This window comes from Sciurus vulgaris, assembly GCF_902686455.1.
Source record: "Sciurus vulgaris genome assembly, chromosome: 11".
Taxonomy (NCBI): domain Eukaryota; kingdom Metazoa; phylum Chordata; class Mammalia; order Rodentia; family Sciuridae; genus Sciurus; species Sciurus vulgaris.
In genome coordinates, this window is record NC_136472.1 from 27,033,390 (window position 1) to 27,055,672 (window position 22,283).

General features: G+C 35.9%; 1 protein-coding gene across 1 annotated transcript in view; it reads left to right on the plus strand.

Moving 5' to 3' along the window:
• CKAP5 (cytoskeleton associated protein 5) overlaps positions 1–22,283 on the plus strand; it is a 96,590-nt gene that overhangs the window by 68,546 nt on the left and 5,761 nt on the right. The window contains exons 25-40 of the mRNA XM_079102048.1: positions 2,509–2,703; positions 3,073–3,208; positions 5,069–5,157; positions 6,870–6,995; positions 8,112–8,261; positions 8,551–8,754; positions 8,960–9,095; positions 9,661–9,854; positions 10,942–11,114; positions 12,294–12,467; positions 12,687–12,807; positions 19,166–19,345; positions 19,996–20,183; positions 20,800–20,875; positions 21,596–21,784; positions 21,880–22,017. Coding sequence (XP_078958174.1) covers positions 2,509–2,703; positions 3,073–3,208; positions 5,069–5,157; positions 6,870–6,995; positions 8,112–8,261; positions 8,551–8,754; positions 8,960–9,095; positions 9,661–9,854; positions 10,942–11,114; positions 12,294–12,467; positions 12,687–12,807; positions 19,166–19,345; positions 19,996–20,183; positions 20,800–20,875; positions 21,596–21,784; positions 21,880–22,017 — 2,469 coding nt within the window. The remainder of the gene's footprint in view (positions 1–2,508; positions 2,704–3,072; positions 3,209–5,068; positions 5,158–6,869; positions 6,996–8,111; positions 8,262–8,550; positions 8,755–8,959; positions 9,096–9,660; positions 9,855–10,941; positions 11,115–12,293; positions 12,468–12,686; positions 12,808–19,165; positions 19,346–19,995; positions 20,184–20,799; positions 20,876–21,595; positions 21,785–21,879; positions 22,018–22,283) is intronic.

The window sequence follows — 22,283 nt, forward strand, 5'->3', positions numbered from 1 at the left end:
CCCTGGGTTTGATCCCAGCACTACAAAAAAAAAAATAAAAAATTTTTAATTTTTCTTTTTAACTTTTATTCTGCAAAAGATCATTTGAAGAAGACAAAAAGGCCACAGAGTTGGGGGAAATATTGTAAACTATCTATTAAAGAACTAATATCTGGAGTATGTAAAGAATTCTCAAAATTCAGCTGTTTAAAAAATGTGGGGGAAGGTGCTGGGAATGTAGCTTAGTGGTAGAGCACTTACTTAGCATACATGGGTTCCATTTCAGCAGCACCACCAAAATAAATTAATTTGTTAGAAAATGGGCAAAAGACATGAAATACATTTCACTGAAGAAGATTTGTAAATGGCAGATAATCCCCTGAAAGGTGTTCAACATTATTAGCCATTAGAGAAATGCAGATTAAAACTACAATGAGGTATTACTACACAACTATCAGAATTGTTAAATAAAAAATAGTAGTAACACCAAATACTAGCAACCATGTGAAGTACATTGAACACTCGTACTTTGCTAGTGGAAATATGAATGTTCATAGTAACCTTCCCTAATAATAGCCCAACACTGGGAACATAGCTTAAGGCATAGACTAGTGGAAATGTAAATGTTCATAGTAGCTACCTTAATAAGAGCTCAAACTGGGGGTATAATTAAGGGGTACAGTATTTGACTGCAAGATGACCAAAACCTATAACAGCTCAGATATCCTATAGCAGGTGATTTCAACTATTGAACATCCATACATGGAACATTGTTTTGCAGTAAGGAATTTTTCTGCACAAGAAAACCAATCCCAAATGGTTACAAACTGTTTGATTCTATTTTTATAACACATTTATTTTATTTTTTATTTTTTGCTTTTGGTTATTTGCCATACTGGGGATTGAACTCCCAGCCCTGTGAGTGCTAGGCAAGCTCTCTACCACTGAGCTATATGCCCCTAGTCCTATAAAGAACATTTGAAATGGAGAACAGATTAGTGGTTGCCAGGAAATGGGAATGTGCTTAGAAAAGGTCAACACAAGAAATCTTGTGATTGTAACTGTTCAGAATCTTAACTATTGTGGCAGATATATTAACATAGACATGATAATATGATATAAAAATATTCATACACAAATGAGTACCGGTAAAATAAGATCACTGAACTGTATCAGTGTCAATAGCCTGGTTGTGGTATTGTAGTATACATTTGTAAAATGTTATGTATGGAGGAAATTGGGTAAAGACAGCACAGGATCTTTATATAATCTTATAATTGCAAGTGAATCTGTAATTATCTTAATAAAAATTTTAGTAAAAAAAATAGAGATGTAATTATTTTAGGAGTATAGAACAAAAACTTCATAAAATAAAAGTCTTAGTAGAATTTGTCATCTGACCCAATAAATGTTTTGGGTCTTTAAATATTTCTTAAAATTTAAAGAAGTTAAGTGAAAGTTTTTCATCTTTAAAATATAATAAGAAGTTTGGGAATGTGGCTTAGTGGTAGAGCGCTCACTTATCTTGCCCAAAGTTCTGGGTTCATTCCCATAGTCTCCTAAAATGTATTTAAAGCTGGGTACAGTAGCACATGCCTATAATCCCAGTGACTTTGGGGAGACTAAAGCTGGAGGATCACAAATTTGAAGCCAGCCTTTGCAACTTAGTAAGACCCAATCTCAAAAACAAGTGGTAGAACACCCCAGGTTACGCCTGTACCATTAAAAATAATTTTAAAAAAGAACTATTAAAACTTTATAATGTAATGCCCAACTATGGTCTCAAAAACTATGCCCTTATCTTAAAGAAGATTGTCATCATTGCATATATTATTTTGGTAAAACACAGTTTTGATTTTTGTATGGGAATTGAACCTAGGGATGCTTTACCACTGAACTACATTCCCCAGTCCTTCTTATTTTTTGTTTTGAGACAGGATTTTGCTAAACAGAGGACGGTGGTGCACGCTTGTAATCCGAACAGTTTAGGAGGCCATGGCAGCAGGATCACAAATTCAAATTCAACCTCAGCAACTTAAACCTTATCTTAAAATAAAAAATACATAGGGCTGGGGATGTGGCTCAGTGATAAATCACCTCTGGGTTCAATCCCCAGTACCAAAAAAAAAAAGATTTTGTTAAGTTGCTAAGGCTGGCCTCAAATTTATGATCCTCCTCTGAGTTGCCAAAATTAAAAGCACCCAACAACATGATGCTGTTCTTTTTGTTGGTGTTGGTGTTGGTGGTGTTGTTATTGATGGACCTTTATTTTATTCATATATTTATATGTGGTGCCAAGAATCAAATCCAGTGCCTCACACATGCTTGGCAAGAGCTCTACAACTGAGCTACAACCCCAGGCCTGTAACACTGTTCTTAAGCAATAAAAAATACTGATTTCATATTGGAAAGTTGCAGTATAAGAACTAATTTAATATTGGTGACTAACAAAATCATTAAGCCTGAGATCACAAATAATAACAGTTTTCCATTTGAAGTGTGTGACTAATCTTTCTTTTCTTTTGGCAGCTTCTGGGCTGGCTGGCTGAGAAACTACCTACTCTTCGTTCCACCCCAACAGATCTTATCCTTTGTGTTCCTCATCTTTACTCCTGCCTAGAAGATCGAAATGGAGATGTACGAAAGAAGGCCCAGGATGCTTTGCCATTCTTTATGATGCATTTAGGATATGAAAAAATGGCCAAGGCTACTGGGAAACTAAAGGTACTACTTGCTGCTGCTGTTAAAAACCATTAGTAAAATATTGAACATGAATTTATGTAAGCAAAATATCATATTACCTATTGTGAGACTTAATTTGAAATCCTAATGAGAACAGAAATAAAATAATTAGCATTGTAGAATTTCTGAGAATCTGCCAGCCTCACAAGGTGAAAACTATGACCTTCTAGAATGATAGCAACTTGAGTGTGACTTCATAATGTGTATTATTTCTCTTGCACTGTGTGCTGCCTCCCTTCATTGGTATTTAAAAAGTAAGGAGCTCAGTCATTTGAAAGTATATCTGTTTTTAAGCTTAATATGAGTGCATCATTTATGTTCCCTTTCACTTATGTTTCATTGTCTCTGTAGCCAACTTCTAAAGATCAAGTATTGGCCATGCTAGAGAAAGCCAAAGCTAACATGCCAGCCAAGCCTGCTGCACCTGCTAAAGCAACATCCAAACCAATGGGAGGGTCAGCTCCAGCCAAATTCCAGCCTGCATCAGGTAACTCTGTTTTGAGAGGGTTGAAGTGAGAGGAAATAACCTGAGGGAACTCTAAAAAGATACCCAGTTTTCTTTTATCATAATTCCTCACAGTCTAGATCCCAAGCCCTCTCCCCGAAACTCCTTCCTCAAAACGTTTGTCAAGCATTATGCCAGGAATTGTGGTAAGGGTATGAAGATGATTAATTTGGTTTCCAAGTCTGAAAAGGTGCTTTGGTACTCCTTTCTCAAAATATTCCATATTGTTTTTAAGATTTCCACAACTATTTTCTAACATTGCATATTCTAATTACAATAGGAATTGGGAACATCTAGTTTAAACCACTTTATTAGCAGATGAGGAAACTCAAAGAGGTTACTGACTTGCAAAAGAACAAATAGCCAACCAGTGCCTCAGCCAGCTTAAAATTCTACTTAAGTCACAAATGAGTTCTCCTTCTACCACACTTGGCTACTTGCTTTTCACTAATCCATTCAAATGATTACTAATTGTGTGCGCGCGCGCGCGCGCGCGCACACACACACACACACATACACACACACACACACACACACTAGGGTTTGAACTCAGGGCCTTGTATGTACAAAGTACACACAACCTCTGAAATATGTTCCATCCCCTATTAGTCCTTGAAAGAAAATTCTCCATTTCTTCATTCTTTTTTTTTTTCTGCCACCAGGGATGGGGTTAGGTTACCAGAGATTGAATTCGAGGGCATTCAACTCATGAACCACATCCCCAGCCCTATTTTGTGTTTTATTTAGAGACAGGGTCTCACTGAGTTGCTGAACGCCTTGCCATTACTGAGGCTGGCTTTGAACTCATGATCCTCCTGTCAGCCTTCCTAGCCACTCAGATGACAGGTGTGCACCACCATGCCCAGTTTTGATTTCTTCATTCAAATGTTAAAATTCTGTAATGTATTATCTATAATCACTTCATTTCAAGACTTCTTGCTTAAACATAACAATATTCTTCCATTTAGTAGGTTAAAAATTGTTGATGCTATAAAGTTAAAAATTTTGCATGTATAAAACTCATGATATCAAAGTATATATTCAGTTTTTACATTTATTAGAATTGTTATGTAGAGGATAATGAATCTTGATTTCATTGTCTAAGGTAATTAAATCTTAGTTTTAGAGGTGACAGACACTACCATTAAGGACGTAATAATCTGGCAAAAAGTGGTATTTTTTAACCCTTATTTAGAAAATAATTTTAAAACTGCAGGGGTTTTTTTCTTTTTTGTTTTTGATATTGAGGATTGAAGCCTGGGGTGCTTTACCACTGAACTACATCCTTTTTATTTTTTATTTTGAGATAGGGTCTCACTAAGTTGTCACGGCTGGTCTCCACCTTGCACTCCTCCTGCCTCAGACTCCCTAGAGGCTGGGGTTACAAGCATGTACCACTACACCCGGCTAAAACTGCAGTTGAAATATTGCTAAAGGAGATGTAAATTTTCTTTTTTCTTCCTGTACCTCCAGTGCTGAGGATTGAACCCAGGAGCATTTTATCCCAGCCCTTTTTTTTTTTTTTTTTTTTTTTTTTGAGAGAGGATTTTATTAAATTGCCCAGGCTATCCTCAAAATTGTGATTCTACTGTCTCAACCTCCTGAGTCTCTGGAATTACAGGCATGTGCCACTGTGCCCATCCTGAATTACTTTTTTAAGGTTATCCTAAATAGGAATTTGGGGAGAAAAGAAGACTAGGAAAAAAATTCTAATTGAAAACACCTTATAAATTGATTTGTTTAAGACTGTTGATTTTCTCTTCATTGTATTTAACTTGCCTAGAATAAAATGGGTAATTAGTTAGAATTTACATTTATCTTACCTGCCTTTTTTTCTCAAAGCACCTGTTGAAGATTCTGTTTCCAGCACCATAGAAGCTAAATCTGATCCAAGAAAGGCCAAAGCGCCAGGGGTTTCCTCTAAAGTAAAGGTGTGTTAACTCAGCATACTTAGATGTAGATTTGCTTTTGCATTTGTTTTACACATCGAGTCATTGTGTTAGGGAAGATCATATTGTATACTGTATATAGAACATCACTACTTTTTTTTTTTTTTTTTTTTTTTAAGTATTGGAGATTGAACCCAGGGGCACTGTACCATTGAGCTACATCTCCAGTCCATTTTTAGTAAGACCCCATAACAGACGCCCTGCTCTCATGAGATGCTGTGGTGGTTCCTGTTATGCCAATTTCTAGGGAAGATTTTGAGAAATGAAAAGAAAAGGAAAGCATATATATCTTTGGCAGAATGATTGCTTTAGACTGATTTGAATTTGAAAGAAGAATGGTAATCAGCTTTCTTCCAGTTTGGCTCAGTTAAGTTATGATACTGGAAGGTGCTCTGATTAGTCTAGAAGGAAACACCTTTTGACCTCGCGTCAGTGGGGATGATTTAAAGAAATACATTCTCATTTCATTTTTAATATCCCTTGGGTAATTTTTTCATTTAATATTTTGAATCATAGCAAATTTTCAGTTTCTATATCAAGGTTTAGAGCTGATCACTATATTCAGACTTTTGATTATTTAATACTTACAAAAGGAAAATTACCAAACTCTATAAATGGTAGTAAATCTAAATAAAGATTATTTAATTAACTATATGCAATGGTAACAAAAATACAGGACTATTACTCAGTACATTTATTATTATGCTCCCAGCATAGAATAGGTACTTTCTAGTCATTCTTTAAATATATTACAGTTGTCCATTTTTCTTCCCTCTGCTGGTGTCCTTTAGCTTTGTGAGTTATTTAAGTGGGTAATTATCTTCTAAACTATGCACTGAAGTTGTTCTTTTCCTATCCTTCCTTCCTTATTCTAAATTGAGCAAGTGCTTATTTTAGTATTTTGATCACAAGTGCTTTGAAGTATTTTTGACTCTATTCGAAGTGCCATAATTTTTTTCCAGTCTTTTGCAGTTTACAAACAATTTTATGTAAGCAGTCTCATATTTGTTTTGACTAAATGACTTCAGTGTTTGAACTAGAAGGAAATTCTGGCCAACTAGAAATAGTAAACTCTTGCTACATTTATACTAATAATAATTCCAGTAATGAAATTTGAATTTTCCTTAATTATATGTACTATTATTCACTATTTTCTTTCCATCTGATATAAAGATTCTAAATCTTAAATTGCTTTTAAAAACCACATTAGTGACTAAGTATTAAAGTGTTTCTACCAACTTCAGGAGAAGGTTCAAAGGGGCTCCAGTTATGGTGCTTTGATAGAGGTACATTAAGTAAATGTAGGGAGAAATAACTTTCTCAACTAAGTGATGTGAAATGTATAAATGTCATTCAAAATATCATTAATATGGAAATATAAAATAGTATCAAAGACTTCAATAAAGCGAATAACTATCCAATAAACAAAAATTGTCTATGACTCAGACTAATGAGAGGTAATAACTTTTCCAACTGTATTTCTTGCCATCTCATGAGCTAACCAATAGTTCTAGAGAAAACTGTACAAAAATACATGACATGCAAGATTCTGTAAATCAACTGCTTCTTTCATGTTGGAAAATAATGTAGAGAGATGTCTCTGGTTTTTGCAAAAATGCCCTTTTCTTGGGCAGCCACGTCATGCTCTGCAGAAGTGACCTAACTAATCAACATTCCCTGAACTTTGGTTGTAGAGTGTACAAGGAAAGAAAGCGCCAAGCAAAACCAGCTTAAAAGAAGATGAAGACAAATCTGGGCCTATTTTTATTGTTGTTCCAAATGGAAAGGAGCAAAGAATGAAAGATGAAAAAGGATTGAAGGTAAGGAAGGGATAAGAAGTTTTAGGAGTTTTTTGCTTGTTTTTGTTTTATTTTGTTACTTAAAAAGAGTTTTATTGTCTGAATAAAATTCATATTTTGAAATATCTGGTAATTAACAACTTTTTGCTCATATAGTATCTTATTCTCTAAGATGACTTTACGGGAACAGTAATTGGTACAAAAAGTACTATAGGACCTACTGTGCTTTTCCTCTAAATTGAAAAATAATTTTGTAGTCTTTTTTTTTTTTAATCAAACATCATAACTATTCATTTATTTTTTATTGATTATTGGACACATGGGTGCTTTATCTCATATATGTAAAATCTTTTATTTTTATAACTTTTTTTTAATGTGGTACAGGGATCAAACCCAGTGCCTCCCATGCACTAGGCAAGTGCTCTACACTGATCCACAACCCTTGCCCTGTATGTAATATCTTGAAATGAAGATTTGGTGACTATATATTTGATTGGATCAATCACTTCACTTGGGCTCAGTGGTATCTCACAGGGCATATTTAGGGCCCTGGGTTTGATCTTCAGCACCATCAAAGCAAAACAAAACAAAAACATTCCTTTTACATTGTTTTTGTTTTATTAAGTGTTTTAAAATTTGTTTTTCCAAATTTTTAATGGAAAATACATTTTTTATTGGTACATTATATATGTATCATCTTTATTGCCTGCCCATCGTGTTGAACATTTAGGTTGTTTCTAGTCTTTCATAATTACAAACTGTGCTACATGCAATAAGCATCTTTGAATGTACTTTGATGTATTAAATACCCAAAATGGTATGTGCTTTTTAAATTTTGATATTTAAAATTTTTCTTCTATTAAAGTTACACCATGTTTCACTGTATTATACAATAATACTATTGACTTTTCTAGTAAAAATTGCTCAAAATTATTTCCCTTTAAAATTTTCAGAGTTGATGAAGTTCCAGAAATATGACAGCTTCAATTGACATTTTGTGCTCATATTTACTTACAAATGAATCTTATTTAATTAAAAAATCTATTGAGTCCTGCAGCTACATTAAATAAGGCTGTCTACTTAATTTTAGTTGAATACCTCGTAGCCAGTCTCTTTTTATTTATTTATTTTTTTCAGGTGCTAAAGTGGAATTTTACTACCCCACGGGATGAATACATTGAACAACTGAAGACTCAGATGTCTAGCTGTGTGGCTAAATGGTTACAAGATGAGATGTTTCACTCAGACTTTCAGCATCACAATAAGGCCCTAGCTGTCATGGTTGATGTAAGTCTGCAATAGATAAATGTGTATGTATCTCAGTCATGTGAAAATACTCAGCCCTGTAAAATAATCAGAGTGCCTTGAAGAAAAAAGTAGAATATACCATGTTCTCAGTTCTTCCTCAATAAAATAAATGACTGTGTTTATTTCCTAGGTCTTAATTGAAGGCTTATAAATCTAACTTTTTTTTTTTTAAATGCAATAGAATTTTGAAAGTACTTGACTGATACAATATGCAATTTAAGTTTTATACAGTCTTATTTTGGGGGGGGTTGTTTTGTTTTGTTTTAAGCACCTGGAGAGTGAAAAAGAAGGTGTTATTGGTTGCCTGGATCTTATCTTAAAATGGCTTACCCTACGGTTTTTTGACACCAATACAAGCGTCCTAATGAAAGCACTGGAATATTTAAAATTGCTCTTCACCCTACTAAGTGAGGAGGAATATCATCTTACTGAGAATGAAGCATCTTCCTTCATTCCCTATCTCATCCTCAAGGTAATATGTTGTTCTCACCCTGAGAGACTGCTTACGCTCCCAGCTAACTTCAGTTTCTATACACTTACTCCCTCTTCCTTTTTCTTTTATTATATGATGACACCTACCACCACTTATCCTCATGCCTTTCTTCTTTCAAGATACAGTAATGCATGAGGTGGCCAAGTAAAGGTCTTGCTTAACCATTATTTTCCTTGTTGACTAGGTTGGAGAACCAAAGGATGTCATTCGTAAAGACGTTCGTGCCATCCTGAATCGGATGTGCCTTGTCTACCCAGCCAGCAAGATGTTCCCCTTCATCATGGAAGGAACCAAATCCAAAAACTCGAAGCAGAGAGCAGGTGAAGCAGACGGTTTAATTTTTTATTTATTTATTTTTGGTGTTATTATGCTGAGGATCAAACCCAGAGCCTTGTTAGACAAGTGCTCTACCACTGAGGTATACCACCAGCTATACACACTTAAAATTGAGATGTGAGCCTCTACAACAGTGACCACCCTGACAAGAAGAAATAATTTATAGACACACAAGGACATTTCTTCATTGTCTTTGTAGTTGATCCCAACCTTTTGATTTAGACTGTGAGAGTGATGAGTTGCACACTGATGGAGCCATGGTATCAGGTGATACAGGCACCATTCAGTACCACCCTGGTGACAAAATCAAGTGCACAGGGGCCATCTGACTCACAGGCATCCCTTTCTTTCAGGTGTACTTGCTATCACACCATTGTTTCATTGAGAAGAGGCAGTATACAAGAAAAAAAAAAAATGAAAAACTCTAGGTAGAGCCTGAATAAGATTTTAGTCTTACATGTATACCACAGGAAATCTGCCTAGTGAGGAGAAGTCTGTATGCCAAATGTACTTTGAATCTCAGTAATCGAGTCCTTTTCCCCCCAACAGAGTGCCTGGAAGAGCTGGGGTGTCTAGTCGAGTCCTATGGCATGAACGTTTGCCAGCCAACTCCAGGAAAAGCCTTAAAAGAAATTGCTATACATATAGGAGACCGTGACAATGCTGTACGCAATGCTGCCCTCAACACCATAGTAACAGTATACAATGTACATGGAGATCAAGTGTTTAAACTGATTGGAAATGTGAGTGACTTTTCTCTGGGTGTGGTCAGCATTTTATAAAAAATATTCCAAGGTGTCTTAGGTGCCAGATTTCCTGCAATATCAACAGTATCAAAGTTTTACCACTTGTTAGTAAATTCAACCCATCAATGTATCCTAGAATCCAGATAGACACTTGAGGATTCTCTGATAAATGAAGGACATTTAGGCTTTGTTTTGCTGGAAATCAGATTTTCTTTTCAGAGTTTCTATTTGTGGCAGTTTGCTTTAGACATAAGAGCTATTTATAAATGAAGAAATCTGAGCTAGTCTAGGATTTAAATTCTACGGAGCAATCTGCTCCATAATTTTTAATGCATTTGGTTTTCAGTTAACAAGTATTCCCTTGGAACAGCGTGACTACTGGTGCCTGTCAGATCAAAAGCGTTTTATAACCAAGTACAGGGTGCATGCCAGTATTCCTAGCTACTCAAAAAGCTTAGGTGAGAGGATTGTGAGTTTAAGGCCAGCTTGGGCAACATAATAAGACCCCATCTTAAAAAGAAAAGAAAACATGTTGTGCTACAGCTGCAAGGCACTTTTTCAGACACATTAGATTCACTTCTGACTCCTTGCTTCCTTTGAGCCAGTCACTTCTGTGGCTAGACCTGTTTTTCACTCCAGTTACCTCATCATAGCACCATTTATATACCCTTTACTTAAATTAATTTACATATATCTAATCAAATCTTTACTGTCACCCTATTGGAAAAGATACAACAGGTGGGAATTTTATAAATGACCAAAAATGAAGATTTTTGTCCATAGTCAACCCAAGCTAGTTAGTAGTTACAAAACAAAAACAAGGAAGCTTCATCTAATTTTTGACCTTTTAATAAAATTGTAGTTATCAGTAGTTTATATTCTTTCTTTTTTCATAATGTCTCTTGTTACTATAACTAAGCAGATATTAATAGCAGTTGATTTAATAAAGTAGTGTTTTAAAAGTAAAATCCTAGCTTAGTAGCTTCAATGAAAATAGATAATTCTTGAATCCTCCAATTAGGATTTTAATTCTCCACATATTTTAGTATATGAATATGCTAATAAGTTAAATTTGGTCTCACAGCTTTCTGAAAAGGATATGAGTATGCTTGAGGAAAGGATTAAGCGATCAGCAAAGAGGCCCTCAACTGCACCAATGAAACAGGTGGAAGAGAAACCTCAGCGCACACAGAACATAAGCTCGAATGCAAACATGCTACGCAAGGGACCAGCTGAGGACATGTCCTCCAAACTCAAGTATGTGGATAGAGATAGATGATTGAGAGCATCTCTAGGGACTTAGCTTTGTGTGCTCAGAGCTTGTCCTGTAACATAATCTTGAGTTCTTGTCATTATCATGCATGACAGAGTGTCTGGGTAAATGTCTTGTAACCAAATGTTTAATCTTTCAGTCTTCATTGTCTTTGTCTTTGTCTCAAAACCACTTCTAAATGGTCTTGTGCCTTCTTTCACTGCTCTTCCGTGGACAGAATTATGTATCGCACTTATAGGATGTAAGTACTGCCTGCTAATTTCTCATTAGCAGGGCTCTTATATCTTTCTAACTTCTGACATGGATTCATCCCCTCTGGAGGCTGACTGGCTTAGAGTTTATAATCAGGGTAGAGGGTGTTCATAAATATCATGCCTTCCATAAAAATCCAGTAAATAGCAGAAATGGCAACTCACTATCATGTGCCTAAAAAGATTGATTTGCCTTTTTCCTTGTGTTATATTTAGTTGTGCTCAGGTCCTTGTTCTTGAGATAAGGCTAAATAAAAAGCATGCAACCCAGAATTGGCTTGGGACTCAAAATACTGCCTTCTAAGCAAGACAGCTCTATTTTGGATTGTGTCATGAGTATAATTTTAACCAATATGAATTTGGAAACATCGCATACCTATTTCTGAGATATAATGCTGGCCCTGACCTGTCAAGAGTGACTGTGCTTAAAATGGGGTGACTGTCCTTCAGAGTATAAAAATGTACTAAGTACTGCATGGACTGATGCAATGTTTAAGATTAAAAAAACTTAAACACTAATTAATTTAGTGGAAAAAAACCAGCTAGTCTAGATTTTTCTTATATTTTTGCCCATACATAGTGAACTCTGAATCAATATAAGTATACTTTATTTTCTATTCCATATGGAATAGAACTAAGTACAAAATTTGTTAAGTTTAGCAAATTAATGATAATACTTAGCTGGTAATATAAGTACAATTAAAGTTATCTACTTTCTTAGGACATTCATGAACCAGTGCAGTGTTATTGCCTAAGGTACTTTTCTTAGGCTCAAGGACTTAAATTATTCAGGGGGGCTGAAACCAGAAGTTGAACATCTGTCTTGAAGCTTTGAGGCAGTCGGCAGTTGTACTCTTGCCCTTTGGTTAAGAAGTCCGTCTTAGTTCAGGAGCCTCTTTTTGCTTTTCTTAGCCAAGCCCGAAGCATGAGTGGGCATCCTGAGGCAGCCCAAATGGTTCGCCGAGAATTCCAGCTGGATCTAGATGAGATTGAGAATGACAATGGTACAGTCCGATGCGAAATGCCAGAACTTGTCCAGCACAAACTGGATGACATTTTTGAACCAGTTCTTATTCCCGAACCCAAGTAAGTTCAACTTGTTTAAGTATAAGTAGTTGGTGATCATCAGAGGATATATTTGAAAAGAGCCCTCTGTGGGAGTGTGCAGTTAAAACTTTTCAGAACTGATTACTGTCTGGCTGATAACAGTTTTTTATTGAGGCCTGGGTCCAGAGGGGAATTGCATAATTTCCATTTATTGCAATGTTTTGTAAGAGAGATTGAATTTTCCCCTTTGCTCTCTAGGATCCGAGCTGTTTCTCCACACTTTGATGATATGCACAGTAATACAGCATCCACAATCAATTTTATTATCTCCCAAGTGGCCAGTGGTGACATCAACACAAGTATCCAAGCTCTGACACAGGTAATGGGAATGCTCCCCATGGCAGTAATTCCACTGGTGGACATAAAGCCTGTAAGAATGATCAGTCACACCCCAGCAAAGTCACTTTTGTGATGGAAAAAAGTCAGTCAGTCATCACTTGCCTCAAAGGATGTAGCTTTAATAGAACCTTGCATTTTTATAATTACATTTATGTACCAGATGCTGGAGAAAAAGCAGTAAACAAGTGGGCCCAGCACTCATGGAACTTATTTAGAATTTAGTAGACAGCGACAAGTAAACAAGAAGATATCAGAGCTGGGGTTGTGGCTCAGTGGTAGAGCACTTGCCTAGCACGTGTGAGGCACTGAGTTCAATCCTCAGCACCACATAAAAATAAGTAAAGGCATTGTGTCATATACAACTAAAAATTAAAATTAAAAAAAAAACCAAACTATCAGATAGTAGTAACTAGTATGTAAAGGTGGGGTGATGGGAGAGGGACTGCATAGTTTCTTAGATTGAGTGATCAGGAAAAGTCTTAATAATAGGGATATGCAGATAAGAGGTAAGAACATCCCAAATGGAGGGAACAGCTAGTACACAAAGGCTTTAGAGTAGGAATGAGCTTTCTATGTTCAAGAAAACTAGATTTGTGTAGATATGGGCATAGGGTGCAGTGAGGAGAATAATGGTATAAAATGAGGTTTGAGAGGCAGATGATGACCACATCATATAATGCTTTCTTGACAAGTTCAAGGGTAAGTTGTTTGGATTTTACATATGATGGGAAGCCTTTAGAAAGATTTTAAAGAAGCTATTCTGTGTGTGTATATGTGTGTGTCCGTGTGTGTACATGCATGTGCCTTATACATGATTGTCAGATACCTTTACCCATGTTCTGCTTCTCTTCCCTAATAGTCAAATCTTGAAGCTGTTAGGTGGGGCAGAGCTAGGTATGCATCCACAGTTGTGGCAAGTGGGTGGGAATAGAAAGCTATAATGGCCCAATGTAAGGATCTCAAACCTTAAGTATCATGAGGAGGGTGTCTGTACAAGAAAAGGATGACAGAGAATAGGGAGTCAGAGCCCAAGCAGGTTGAAGAGGGTGTCCATGCAGGGAGCCAAACTGTCACGTGCTAATCCCCCACAGAAGGTAAGGAAGATGTCCACATGTGTTGGATATGGGCATAGTGTGTGGGGTTGCACAGAATGGGGAGTGTGTGTTACACTTTTTAAAACACACGAATCAAGCTGGACTCGGCGCACACTTATAATCCCAGAAGTTCGGGAGGCTGAGGCAGGAGGATCACAAGTTCAAGGCCAACCTCTGCAGTTTAGCAAGACCTTGTCTCAAAAATAAATGAATAAATAAATAAATAAATAGGGCTGGGCATGTAGCTCAATGATAAAGCAACTCTGGGACCAAAAGAAATTTGGTCCTTCCCAAATTAAAAAGATGAGATCGGTAGAGGGAAGGGAGCCAGGCGGTAGGGAAGGGGAGGGGAGGGAGAGGTACTGGGAACTGAATTAGAACAAGATCTATTCCATGCTTTTATAATTATGTCAAAATAAATTCTACTGCTGGGCATGGTGGTGTACACCTGTAATCCCAGCAGCTTGGGAGGCTGAGGCAGGAGGATCACGAGTTCAAAGCCAGCCTTAGCAATTTATCGAGGCCCTAAACAACTCAATGAGACCCTGTCTCTAAATAAAATACGAAAAAGGGCTGAGGCTCAGTGATTGACTGCCCCTGGGTTCAATCCCTGGTACCCAAAAATAAATGGATTCTACTGCCACGTATAAGTAGAAACAATTAAAAAATAATACTGGGAATATTACCCTAAAGAAAATAAAAATTTAAAAGATTAAACTGTCAACAATAATGATGTTAAGTTCTTGGGAATAAATTAAGGAGTACATATGTAAGACCTTCACAGACAGAACTGTAAAGCTTTATTGAATGACATTAGAGAATTTCCAAGTGGAAATACACTGTTTACAAGATTCAGGATTAAAAAGATGCCAGTTCTTGAGTCCATAAATTCAATGCATTTCCAGTCAAAATCTCTAAAGTTTTTTCTTGTTTTATTTTTTGCAATTTGAGAAGCTTATTCTAAAATGTATATGGGAGATCGAAGGGCCTAAGAAGTACAAAGACAATTTTTAAAAATAACACTGCAGAAGTCTTGCATCAGCAGTGGTTACTGTCACTGTTATTAAGATATTGTCCTGACCAACGGATAAGGACATTAAAAATTTCTTCGTAAATGCTGATTAATCAGTAGATATTGTTGGGACTAGTTATTTTCCATGAGAATAACAGTATAATTAGTTTGCTATTTCCTACGCCAAAATATATTTCAGATGGATTAAAGACCTAGATGTGAGAAGCAAAACTTAATAGGAGAACATCTTTGGCTTCAAGGTAGGAAAGAATTTCTTTAAAGCTACACAAAAAACAATAGAAAATTTTAAATACATTAAAATTTTTTCAAACTTCTGTGCACCAAAAGAAAGTGAAAGATAACTTATATATTGAGAGATTTAGATACAGTAAACAAAAATAAGTAAAGATACAGGGGAATTTGAATAATTTTTATCAGTTTAGAAGTCAGGATAGTAGTAACAAAAGCAATGAGAAGGAATAGTAGTAACTGGTGGAGGGAACAGTACCAAACTGGAAGGTCACGAAGAGGTATTCTGGTGCAATAGACGTCCTAGAACTTAATTCCCAATGGCAGATACACAGATGTGTATGCTTGCAGAATTTCATTAAGCTGTGCTCTTAGGATTTGTACCTTATCTATATGATAGTTAAACTGTAGTTAAAGAATATTAGGGACTGGGGTTGTAGCTCAGTAGTAGAGCACTTATGTCCATCTACAACTAAAAAAAATATTTTTTAAAAAGAATATTAGAAAATGATAAACTAGATTTAATTTAATACATACTCATATATATGGAACTTTACATTCTCTGAAATGATAATTTGTTTTCCATATCTCCATTGAACATTTTCAAAAATAAATCATATAAAGAAAACCTTAACAAATGCAATAATTAAGAGATAGACCAAATGCTTTGCGGATAACCCAATAAATTTTTAAATGGTGTCATTAAAAAATATTGTCTACTTTGAAAGTATGAAACACTCCTAAATAACCTTCTCTTCAAAATAACTATGATTTGGGGAGTATAGAGTGCTTGCCTAGCATGCATGAGGCCCTAGGGTCATGTCCCAGCACCACAAAAATTAGGTAGATAGGCAGACAGACAGACAGATAGATAGATAAAAATTCTGATGGTTGAATAAGAAAATATCTCACTGCAAAACTATTAGAAAAGTAAAATTCAGTCAGGTACGTAGCACATACCTGTAATCCCAGAGTCGCAGGAGGATCACAAATTTGAGGCCAGCTTGGGCAATTTAATTTTGTCTCATAATTAAAATATACAGAGGGCTGAAGATGTAACTCTGGATTCAATCCCTGGTTCCAAGGAGGGAAGAAAAGTAAAACTCAGAAAGGTATGCTTCCCGAAATGTATTTATTATTCAAGAAAGGCTAAAATAAAGATTTAGTGTTTGCAGAAATTAGAAAAAAAAAATCAGAAGGAATTTTAAAGTAGGAAATAATAAGGTTAGAATTCATTAAATTCTCCATTTATGTATGCTCTTATCAAAATGTATAAATGCATTCTACTGTCATGTACAACTAATTGGAACAAATAAACTTTTTAAAAAATTCAAGAAATGTTATGCAATTAAAATTATAAAAATACATGCTGATTCTTATAAAAACAAATCTCTTACTAACCTAATTAGAGAGCAAAAATATAAGAATAAAGAGTGAGAATAAATACTCAAAACACCACATGTAACTCTGAAAATTTAATATAACAGATCTGCCATCCAGTTTTTTTTAAATAACAGGAATTTAGGCAGACTACTAAGGTAAAGCAGGAAAACAGAATCTAAAAAGAAAAAAAAAGTAAAATTGTAAGATTTTGATCTGGAGAAAGTAACCAAAGTTACCATCTACTAAATCAATAAACAAGTGAAATAATGTAGAATATATTTGCAACCCATAGGACCAATAAAAGAAAACCCAGAAGAAACATGAGTATGAATAGACAAATTACAGCAGATATCCAAAAGTTCAGTGAATACATGAAAGGTGTTCAATCCAACCTCTCCACACACCCCACAATAATGCAAATCAAAATAACAATGAGATAATCACCATTAAACCATAAAACTGGCAAAAAGTATATATAGCTGATAAAGATGCTGGAAAAGTAGTTCTCTTGTGTTAAATGTAGAAATATGAATTGTTAGTGCCTATTATGGGGGCTGAGGATATAACTCAATGATAGCCTACTTAGCATACACAAGAACCAGCACCAAAAAAAGCATTATATTCCCCCAGACTAAGAAATTATACTATGAACCCTCTTAGAAACACAAGCACATGTATACACGCACACACACACACACACACAACACACACATACTTATTTTAACACAGACAACATAGCCAAAGTAGAAGCACTGGAAGTTCATCAGTAAGAGAATGAATGAGTAAATTTTGCTTCATGCATACATGGGTTATTATGTAACACTTAAAAACAGATTATTCCTATTGACTTTAGGGTTATTTCATAATTTTCTGTTGAACAGAAAACTAGATGCAGAGAAGTGTACAGAAAGCATTCTACCATTGAGCTATACCCTAAACCCTTTTTATTTTATTTTGACAGAGTCTCACTAACTTGCCAAGGCTGACTTTGAACTTGTATTCCTCCCACCTCAACCTCCTAAATCACTGGGATTACAGGCATGGCATGTACAATCATGCCTGGTTTATCTTTTTTTTTTTTTTTTGTACCAGGGATTAAGCCCAGAGGCACTTAAACACTGGGCCACATCCCCAGCTCTTTTTATTTTTTATTTTGAGACAAGGTTCTTGCTAGGTTGCTTAGGGCCTCGCTAAATTGTTAGGGGTGGCCTGGAATTTTCAATCCTCCTGCTTCAGCCTTCCAAGCTGCTGGGATTACATGCCTACCTACAATCTTGTTGTGAAATAAACAATGCCTGAAACCTTGATCCTGTCTGTAATATGTGCAATTGTATATGATATTGTGAACATGAAAATAATATATGCCAGGTTGTTAATGTTAGTCACCTTGAGGGGAATTAAGCCTCCCTAAAAGTACATAAATGTTTTCATGGTGTTCATGTTGAAACATCATTGTTAACAGTCCCAGTTACATAAAATTGTGCTTATGAGGTCTGCAGTATAAAGAGATAATGAAAGTAAGATCATAGCTTTTACCACACCAGGAGGCACCATTGACATTATAGTGCCCCAACGCAGCATACACACACACAAACTGGAGTTGTGCTCAAAAGGAGGGTTACTGAAGGTTGACCATAGTTGTCTTGGGATGTTATTTATGTAATCATATAAATAAAGTTATTTTTATATGTTCAGTATGCCCGAGGCCCTGAGTTCAATCCCCAGCACAAAAAAAAAAAAAAAAAAAAAAAAACAACTTCTATGTATATCTATAAAATAAAGTTCTAATAAAAAAGCAAAAAGGTAGGGTTGTGGTTGTGGCTCAGTGGTAGAGTGCTTGCCTAGCATGTGTGAGGCACTGGATTCAATCCTCAGAACCACATAATAAATAAATAAATGTATAAATACAATAACAATTTTTTAAAAAAGGTATTCTTCTACTAGTGTATAGGAGATGTATATTTTACCATTAGTGACAACCAGTATACTAACCCAAAATAAAGAAAACCACTGGATCAGGATGTGGGAAATCCAACATTTGAGTTTGGACTAAGTTGAGCTTTCTGAGCCTCACTTTTCTCATAAATGGAACTCTTCCTTTTGTTATTTATTCCTTTTTTTTTTTTTTTTAAGTCTCCTTTAAAAAAGTTTTCCTCCTAGTACTAGTACTAGGGATCTAATCCAGGTCCTTCCAACATGCTGGATAAGCACTCTACCACAAGGCTACATCCCCCAACCCTTATTTCTTTACGTGGTCTTTTTCTTTTTCAATGGAGATATTAATATTGGTCCTATAAGGAGCCTAAAAAGAACTCTTTAAGTAAATTGAACATTTAAACATAGGAATTATTATTCCCTGAACTAGACAATGAGCCTTTTAGAATAGGATCTGTGACTAATTCACTTAATAGTATCTTACTTAGCAAATATATGTTGACTGTTTGAATTCATGATGACTAGATATTTATGCACAAAGCTTTTTCAAAGGTAAGATATTAGAAGTGTTTTGTTAATATACACTTACAGAGAAGTCCTGTGTAGTGTCTTTCTACTATTCAGTATAAAGCTTGAAAAATTAATCTTGGAATTTTTATTATCAGATAGATGAGGTCCTGAGACAGGAAGACAAAGCCGAAGCTATGTCTGGCCACATTGATCAGTTCCTGATAGCCACATTCATGCAGTTAAGACTCATCTACAACACACATATGGCAGATGAGAAGTTGGAGAAGGATGAGATCATCAAGTTGTATAGCTGTATCATTGGCAACATGATTTCGGTAAGCCACCTCTGCAGATTGCAGCTTCCCTTTGATCTCTCATCCCACCCAGGTTCTCAAACCAGTGTCAGTGAGGGTGTTGCAGTGAGTCATTTGACAAAGTTTTCCATACATGGTATATAGCAAGCTGCTGATTACTGTGTGTTGGAGTACATTCCAGTTTATTTTATTATTAGGGTATAATATACAATGCTTACCTACTATCCAGAATTCTGCCTCCTGCTAGTATCTCCATCAAGCATGGAAAGCCCTATTTTACATAGATAAATGTACTCACATTTAAAATGCTATTATAAGCCAGATGTGGCACAGACCTATAATTCAACCTACTTGGGAGACTGAGGCAAGAATACACAAGTTCAAGACCAGCCTCAGCAACTTAACAAACAACTGAGCAAGACCCATATCAAAATAAATAAAAAGGACTGTGATGCAGCTCAGTGGTTGAGCACCCCTAGGTTAAAGCCCCAGTACCAAAAAAAAAAAAAAAAAAAAGAATTTTGACTACTATTAAAGACTTCCATGTAATGGCTTAAGACTGAGCTTTTGAAACCACAATATAATTGAATGTTTATTAGGATATGACACTACATTTATCTTTGCTTTAAATATTGAGTTTTAACCTCCCTAACACAGTTAGAACTGGATAGCTATTTCAGATAGAGAGCCTGGCCCGGGAGGCCTCCACTGGAGTACTGAAAGACCTTATGCATGGCCTCATCACCTTAATGCTGGATTCTCGAATTGAAGATCTAGAAGAAGGACAACAGGTGATCCGCTCTGTGAACCTCTTGGTGGTGAAGGTTCTGGAGAAGTCAGACCAGACCAACATCCTGAGGTATATTTGTACTTTCAGCAGTAGATTCTAGAACAGCCTCTCTTTAGTCTACACATAGCAGTCAGAAAGTCAACTTAGCAGTTCCTTGAGCAACTTAACAATACCCTGTCTCAAAATAAAAAGGGCTGGGAATATAGCTCAGTGAAAGAAAGAAATCAGAAAGTGACTAGATCACTTGTAATTTGAGGTTTGCTTAATAAGTTAATTTTTTATTACCCTTTTCTTCCACATGGACCAAAGGTATTCTAGCCAGAAATAACCCCTAAAACTAGTATCAAATCAGTAAGCCAAGCCAACACCATGAGTTTTCTAGAATAGGACTATAAAATATATCAGTTACATCTTCTAATGTGTACATTTCAGGTAGATATCTCTCAGCTACCAGTGACATGAAAAATAGAGTATAAACATTACTTCTTTACTGAGTGCTGAAAGCTTAAATGATGATTTTAAAAAAAAAATAATTGAAAGTCAAGTAATAGAAGACAGTTCCTAATCTGCTAAGCTCTCATTTTATTATATGGATAGAGTATATTCACACCTTGCCTTTCGATTAGTGACTTTACCTAGAATTGATTTTGAAACTTAACTAATGCTATTGTGTTGGTTTTTCCAGTGCGCTACTTGTTTTGCTCCAAGACAGCCTACTAGCAACAGCCAGTTCTCCCAAATTCTCAGAGCTTGTTATGAAGGTGAAGTTGAAATGATTTTTGATTTCTTTTCTTTCAAAGATGCAATCACTCTTTTAATGTATGGGGAAAGGAAGTTTGAGTTAAGACATTGGCTCAAGTCAACCAAGACCATTGAAAAAATATAATTGGTCTTATTCCAATTTATGCACTAAGCTCAGGCCTAAAATTTCTTGGCCTAAGTGAAAAGGAAGAGCTACCTTGTAGATTATTTTACCAGTTCTCCTAGAATCAAAAGGCAAGAAGTTTAATGAGATAAATTTCCATTTTTTTGGGGGGGAATAAAATGTTTATAGCCCTTATAATATTTTGGTCTCTTTTCATGAAAGACTTCAAATGAATATATCTGTAAAATTACAACAGCATTAATACACTGTAGTAGTATAAAATATTTTGGCTCCTTGGGTTAGATTTGGTTAAGCAGTCTAAATTATTTTCAGGTACCAAGGAAACCCAAGACAGAATTGCACATTATCATAGTATTAAATGATGTCCCTTATCTCTGGAGAGTGGAGATAGATGAGTACATAGATGACTTGTCACATTTGATTCCATGACATAGTGAAGTGATTAAAATTGTTCAGGTTGTAGCAGCTGAACTGGAAGGATAGGATCACATTTATATCCCTGACCATCTTTTAAATATGACCCCTGAGCCTGGGAAAGATGAATGGTGAAAAGTCTCATTCTTCAGTCACGCCTAACTTTTGTTTTTTTCAATAGTGTCTCTGGAGAATGGTTCGACTATTGCCTGATACTATCAATAGCATTAACCTGGACAGGATTCTTCTGGACATCCACATTTTCATGAAGGTCTTCCCCAAAGAGAAATTGAAGCAATGCAAAAGTGAATTTCCCATAAGGACCCTAAAAACCTTGCTACATACCTTATGCAAGTTAAAAGGACCCAAGGTGAGTGAGAGAATAGCAGCCAATTTCTGAGGGGCTTGAAAGAACGTCATGGAAAGGATGTGGCTACCCTTTGAATATGTTTATGTCTCCCTAAGATCCTAGACCACCTCACGATGATTGACAACAAGAATGAGTCTGAACTGGAGGCCCACCTCTGCCGGATGATGAAGCATAGTATGGACCAGACTGGGAGCAAGTCTGATAAGGAGACAGAAAAGGGAGCATCTCGAATAGTGAGTGGCCTTATGTGAAAGATTGAGGAATGAGATTTTACTGAAAAAGATGTGGTCTATTGGCCTATACCCAAAGGACTTAAAATCAGCATACTACAGAGATACAGCCACATCAATGTTCATAGCTGCTCAATTCACCATAGCCAGAGTGTGGAACCAACCTAGATGCCCTTCAGTTGATGAATGGATAAAGAAACTGTGGCATATATATACAATGGAATATTACTCTGCCATGAAGAGTGATAAAATTATGGTATTTGCAGGCA